Below are 7,375 nucleotides of genomic sequence, written 5' to 3' on the forward strand. Positions count from 1 at the left end.
AGGGTTTGAACCCAAAATGTTGACAATTGCTTCCCCTGTCCCTCCCCCAACACAGACGATGCGCGGTTCCTCCAGCTTCTAATTCCAGCGTCTGCATTCTCTTGTGTAAAATCCACACTAACTTCCCTAGTTCCAAGGAAAATTTATTATAATACTGCCGAACATCTTAAGAAAAGTGTATTACCAATTAACCCACACATCACCTAGCCACAGGTACAGTATACGTATACAATCAGTCTATGTATATGAAAGTTACTTGTACATTGTTCTATACATTTTAAAAGATTGCTTTTATATTTACATTTATTGTGTACTTTTGTGTTTTTTTATTGTGTTCTTTATGCAAATGTACTACTTAATGCATAGTAGTTTAATGCTGCGTCAGATCCAGAGTAATAACCATTTTGCCCTCCTTTACACTCGCCTACTGAAGATTGACAATAAACAGTCTTGAATCCTGAAGAGAAATTACAAACCAGGAAACCTGTTGGTCTGGCACTACCAAAGTCCCAATATAACGAGATCTTGGAATTCTATTGTAGTTGAATGACTCAGAATTAGAGCTATTGGTCCTGGAATGTACTGATGGAGAGCCCCATTGTTAGTAATGTTTTTCAGATAAATGCTTTTGGACTGATATAGCTTCCATTCAATTCAGGTGACTGTGAGAAGTCTTCTTGCTTTCATTTGCAGCCAGAACAGGGAATTCATCGCCACATTTCTCCCTCTTAATAACCCTTCCAGAAATAGCTCAACTAATCAATCACCTTGCTGTTGTTGGAGAGATTATGCTGAGAGTAAAATGGCAAATGCATTTATCCCTATCTATCCAGTGTCTGCAATTCAAAGCAAATCATGTGCAGGTGACGGGAGTCAGACCTTTCTTGGAAATGTGGTTAAAGCACATTACCTGCATGTGCAAGTGATTTCTACATTTCAACACAAGATATCTGCAGAGTAACAGTTATGTCACATGCATTGAAAATGTTAACCCACAACCCGGGCTAAAGTGGATATCTGTGGCATGGCACAGGAGGAGCCCGCTGGCGCAGTGACAAGTGGAGCAGTCGACCGTCAAATCTGTACCAGCTCTTACTAAAGACAATTCAATTACTTCTGCCTGTTCTTCTTCAGGTTCAGCTTCCTGCTTAAAGACAGAATTTGAACACTTCCCTTATCTAATTTCCTTAGAAGGCCGTAGCTAATTTTGGGTCCATCCTCTTATCAGACACCAAGTTTTAGATCCTAACTTCCCACAGCATCTTTTTCTTAATTTTGCATTGTCTGGGTCTCTCACCAACAACTTCTGAATGGGGTTTGACTTTTCAGTAACTGGGAAGCAGTTTGCATTTTGTCTAAACCCTTCATAATTTGAATGACTTCTCAAATATCGAACATACTAGAACATCACACAGCTCACAATGTTGTGCCAACCTTTGAACCTACTCTAAGATCAATGCAACCCTTCCCTCCCACATAGCCCTCCATTTCTTCTCACAGACTGTCGAACAGATAGAGTCTCTTAAATGTCCCTAATGTATCTACCCCTCAGCCTGCTTTTCACTGAGGAGGACGATCCTGTATTCTCCAATCTATCCTTACGCTGGCTATCCCTCAGCTCTGGCAAGACTCCAGTAAACCTCGAATCATCAGCCGACCATTAAAATTCCTGGTAAATCAGTAAAGATTCCTGATAAAGTCAGCATTACAACCCACCAGTCCGGCTTCAGACTGTTTTCCGAGATCCAAGAGAAATGATGACAGCTGAATGCAGAACTTTAAAGCCTTCCCTTTTCCCAATAATCCAGCCATATCAGCCGTACAATTATTCCGCCAACTTATTATGATTATACAATACACTAAAACGTTGTCGAATGTTTGAATCATTCAGTGATGAGTCTAGGGAGGGGGAGCACCTCTGGTGAAGTGGCTTGTCATGTCCGTTCCGGGACAGCGCACTCACCTTTGGTCCCCACTGGACACTTATCAGTGGCTCCAAGTCGCTGTTTGCATGCGGCAGTGGCCACAACCCGGTACATCACTTCGACCAGTGTGCTAAAACAGATGAGGGTAGCCAGATGTCTTCATACTCCGGTGAGGTAGGGACACGCCTGTCCTCGCCTGTGAAGCCAGTTCCGCTGGGCTGAGTAGTTAAGGTCTACGGTGAGATCCGATGGTGAGGAAGGCAGCTCTGCAATGCTCCATGGAGAGGGAGGGGCATGACAAGGCGCAGGAGACATTGTGGCCATCTACGGCAAGCAAGGAAGACCCCAGTTTGTGACGTTTGTTTGTACTGCTGGACCCGGACTTCTGAGGTCAACAGAGTGGAACTGCTCTAGTGCAATGGTTTTTCTGCTCTCCTGCACAGATTTCCTGTCATCGTTGGACACGACAGACGATCACCAGCACCTCCAGCGACAAGAAGCACACTGACTGGGTCTAACTTGTGTTGTATTACAGACTGTAGCCAATAACCTGATGGTAAATGTGGGTTTTTTTTCAGTTTTAGTGGAAGAGAATACAGACAACCATACAATATCCATTGTAGAAAGCTATCACATTCCATCTAATTCAGAAGCAAAGAGTTATTGAGAGAGACGGCACAGAAATAAGCCCTTCAGGCCATCGAGTCCATGCTAACCATCAAACACCTATTCACAATAATCCCACATTTATCCCATTTTTAAAAATTCTCTCTAACTCCCTGCAGGTTCTTCCAGTCATCTGCACAGTTAACATCATGCACAGCATTCAGTTAAACTACCAGGATGTACATCCTTGTGCAATGGGAAGAAACTGGAGCACACAGAGGGAAGCTGTTGTGTTTTGTAACTTCAAAACATTAAACTAATTCAAGGGGAGACACGGGAGTCTGAAAAGCCGGTCTAACTTCGAGTTCACTCCAAGCGAGGCATGCCCATATCACATGGTAGTGTGACGACGTATGCAATTCACATAATTGTACATACAACCTGTCATTAAGTATTTAAGCGAACTAGAGTGCTTAATCAACCAATATATATGCAAGATTACTCAAATCTTTCTTCAACAGAACCCACACAGTTACAGAGAGGACATATGAACTCCACACAGATAGATTATGGTTGAACCTGGGTACCTGGTGCTGTGAGACCGCAGTCCTAGCAGCTGTGCCGATGTGCCACTCAAATCATTGTTATTTCTTTTTCCATTTGCAGCTTGTTACGCAAGGAACTTTGGACCAAAAGGAGTTGGCCATGGACAATGTGCTGTGGCATTACCCACTGCAGATTAAGAAGCATCTTCTCATGGTGGATATGCTTTCATCCTTTAGTACGTACCCAGTTCCCTCACAACCACTGAGCTATTACTTACAGCCACTCCCTCAGATCATTGTAACGCTGGATAAACATATGTAATGTGCCTATATTTCCTTAATATTTTAATTTTCCAAACATCAGCTATGTTTGCCATCATTTCAACACAGATTGTCCTGGATGGAAAGAAAGCTACAAACAATATGTACCAGGCAAGCAGTAGCCAGATCTATTTTTAGAAGCACTGTTGTAACCCAGTGATAAATTATTTAGAGGGTTCTTTTGACACCGAATGGAATTGAGTGTTGTATGATAAAATGCCTCACCAAGCTCATTCTGTTACCGTTGCAAGCCTGTTGAAGTACCTATTAATCAATGCTCTGTAGCCTTAAATAAAGAGTTATTGGCATCTAAAAGAATTGGTGATCAGGACACTGATTATTTGACACAGCAACTCATCCACTTTTCCTGAGGATTCATTCTCTCTGCAGGGTTTTTGGACAAATAAGCATTTGATGGCTTTGGGATCAGAGTTGGACCCCATATCTAAGGAAGGGTGTGCCGGCATTGGAGTGTGTCCAGTGGAGGTTCACAAAAATGACTCAGGGTATGAAAGGGTTAACAAATGAGGAGCGTTTGATGGCTCTGAGCCTGTACTCGCTGGAGTTTAGAAGAATCGGGGGGTAAATCTCATTGAAATCTATCTAATATTGAAAGGCCTAGATCAGGGGTTCCCAACCTGGGGTCCATGGCCCCTCAGTTAATGGTAGGGGTCCATGGCATAAAAAAGGTTGGGAACCCCAAGTCTAGATATAGTAGATGAAGAGAGGATGTTTCCAATAGTGGGGAATTTTAGAACCAGAGGGCATAGCCTCGGAATACAAGGACATTCCTTTAAAACAGAGATGAGGAGGAACCTCTTTAGCCAGTTTATCTGTGGAAATCACTGCCACAGGTGGTGGTGGAGGCCAGGTCATTAAGTATATTTAAAATGGAAGTTGATAGGTTCTTGATTAGTAAGGGAAGGCGGGGTAATGGGTTGAGATGGAAAATAAATTAGCCATTATTAAATGGCTTGATAGGCCAAATAGCCTAATTCTACTTTTATGTGTCATGATCTTCTGGATTAGCAATCCAAGTTGGGAAAGGAATCTTTGGGATGTAAGTGAATGCATATTTTTGGGGAAGATTTGGGAAGGTGGGGCAGCATTTGTGATTGGGGACAGGGGAGGAACTTGTCTGGGCCTGGGTGGGAGAGGCTGTGGTTGGTGATGCAAAGCTGGGCATCCAGGGTTGGGACTGAGCCAAGATTGGGAAGATCAGAGAGGATATGTTTTGGCAGCAGGTGGGTGGTGAGTTGAAAGAAGTAAATAAATATCAGAAGCAGGGATAGCACATCTGGTTACTCGTGCCTACTGCTCAGTAAGGTCAAGGCTGACCTTTCACCTCAGCATCACTTTCCTGAACAGACTCTTGTTTCTCTTAACATCCAACATCTGGTTAGAGTGTACTCAGTGACTGAATCATCTCAGCTCTCCTAAATAGGGAATTCCACCAATTCATCATAGGTGAAGACATTTCATCTTAACTCATTCTTAATTGCCTGACCCTTTATTCTGAGATTGAGTTCGGAGATCGAAGTGAGGTGCTATAACTGGCAAGTCCTGGGTCAATTCCCAAAGGTCAGCAAAGTCCAGAGGTCAAAGTCTGAAAGTCTAGACTTCTAGGTCATCATGTCCGGAGGCCACAGATTTATGAGTCAGTGCCAGGGATGGGAGTTGGAGGCCCAATATCTGCGAGGCTGAGAGTATGGGGCCAAGGCCCGGAAGCTGCTTGGCCTAGGGTTGGAGGGCTGTCTGTGTCTGTGGGTGGATGGGTGGGTGACATTTTGACATGTTGTTGTTGATTGAAAATTTGGCTGAGTAATGCCATAACAACAACCTCTCACTGAGTGTCAGAAAGCCCAAGGAGATGATTATCAAGAAGAGGAAACTGGAGGTCCATGGTCCAGTCCTCACTGGGGGAATCAGAGGTGGAGAGGGACAGCAACTTAAAATTCCTTGGTGTTATCACTTTAGAGGATCTGTCCTGGGCCCAGCTCATGAGTGCAATTTCTTAGAAGTTTGCAAAGATTCTGCATGTCATCTAAAACTTAGACCAACTTCTATAGATGTATTGTGGAGAGTATATTGACTAGCTGCATCATGGCCTGGTATGAAAACTCCAATGCCCTTCAATGGAAAAACCTATAAAAGTAGAGGATATGGCTCAGTCTATCACGACTAAAGCCCTCCCGCCCACCAATGAGCACACCTACACGGAGTGCTGTCACAGGAAAGGAGCATCAAGGACCCCACATGATCCAGGTCATGGTCTCTTCTCATTGCTACCATCAGGAAGAAGATACAAGAGCCTTAAGACCCACACCACCAGGTTCAGGAACAGTTATTACCCCTCAACCAGGTTTATAAACTGGAGGGTATATCTTCACTCAACTTCACTTGTCTCATCACTGAACTGTTCCCACTGAACAGTTTCATCAGTTTCTCAGTTTCATCGACTCTTCATCTCACCTTCTCACTATTCATCACTTATTTATTATTATTATTTCCCATTTTCTCTTTCTTTTTTCATTTGCATAATTTGTTGCTTTTTTTTTGCAAACTGGTCGACGTCCATCCTGCTGGGTGCGGACTTTCAATAATTCTACAGTGTTTCTTGTGCTTACTGTGATTGCCCGCAAGAAAATGAATCTCACAGTTCTGTATGGTGACATGTATGTACTTTGATAATAAATTTACTTTGATCTTTGTTCTGTTGCTGTTGTTGCTTGTGTTGTTCTGCTGAACATTGTGGACGTGTTACGTTGTCGCTGGAATGTGTGGCAACCTTGTGGCGGCCCCGAGCTCATCCTCAGACTGTTTTGGTTGTTTATACAAATGACACATTTCACTTTGTTTTGGTATATCTGTGACAAATAAATGAATGTGAATCTGAATCTGGTTCTTGGTTCCAGGCATCCCAGCCAGTCGATACACTATCCCTGCATGTACCCTGTCGAGCCCAACAACAAACTTGCCTGTTTGTGTAAGATCATCCCATTACTCTTCCTGGCCCAACTTACTTAATCTCTTCTCATAGACTTGACCTCCATGGCTGGAATCGAACTAGAGATCCCTCTGTCATGAGTAGATGCTTCCTGGGTAAGGAGAGGTGACCTGTGCTCTATATTCCAGGCCTGTGCTTCTCTCAACCACTCGCTCCCAGAAGACGAAGAGCCGATTACTGAATGTCAGTGCAGGTCCGGCCGTGTGGATGTGCTGGCTGCTGTGAGGCTGTAGGAGTCACCTGTCATGTAGGAATTCGGTTCACAGCAATTTCTGAATGGTTGAGTCAAGCCCCCTGGTTCAGCTGCTTGTTACTATTGGTTGCCGTATGTTTTTATTTAAATATATTGCAGATGGTCGCTATGGCTGCGTAGTGACTCGCACGTCATTACAGCTCAGGGCTTTATAGTTCAATTCTGACACCATCAGTAAGGCGTTTGTGCGTTTTCCCCGTGAACGCGTGGGTTTCTTCCGACTGCTGATATGACCATCTGCCACCTGCCTCCGTGGCTTCACGTGACCCTGATCAGGGGGCTGAGCAGGTGCTACAACTTGCCCAAGGCAGACCTGCAGGTTAGTGGAGGGAAGTAGCACCTTATACCTCCTTTGGAGGAGATGTACCTCCAATCTGCCACCCACTAAATAAGTGGCTGAATTTAATAACTGCACATGTTCCTGTGATGAATACAAAGCCATTGCTCTGTGGCATAGATTGTTGTGAAATATACTGTTCTCTGAGCAACTTCAATCTTTACCACTAACTGTTTATCCCAAGGCAGTGCCATCACGATTGCAGTTGTCCAAACTGAGAAAGCAACCTCTCAGCACAATCCTCATTGATTTGAATTGACACAAACGACACATTTCACTGTATGTTCTGATGTAGATGTGACAAATTAAGATGACTGCTGGACAATGCTGTATACAGACAGGACACCCAGAATTTATAAGGAAATTGGATGTTGCTTACAA

The 7,375-nt window shown here is 43.7% G+C and overlaps 1 protein-coding gene across 2 annotated transcripts in view; it reads left to right on the forward strand.

Annotated features, from left to right (window-relative positions):
• Nucleotides 1-3,715, forward strand: part of csrp3 (cysteine and glycine-rich protein 3 (cardiac LIM protein)) — a 44,596-nt gene extending 40,881 nt beyond the window's left edge. For both annotated transcript variants that reach the window (XM_073049766.1, XM_073049767.1), the window contains one exon: nucleotides 3,198-3,715. In XM_073049766.1, coding sequence (XP_072905867.1) covers nucleotides 3,198-3,274 — 77 coding nt within the window. In that variant the 3' untranslated portion in view covers nucleotides 3,275-3,715. The remainder of the gene's footprint in view (nucleotides 1-3,197) is intronic.
• The last annotated feature ends 3,660 nt before the right edge of the window (nucleotides 3,716-7,375 follow it).

Source organism: Hemitrygon akajei, chromosome 6 (assembly GCF_048418815.1).
Source record: "Hemitrygon akajei chromosome 6, sHemAka1.3, whole genome shotgun sequence".
In the NCBI taxonomy this organism is placed as follows: Eukaryota; Metazoa; Chordata; class Chondrichthyes; order Myliobatiformes; family Dasyatidae; genus Hemitrygon; species Hemitrygon akajei.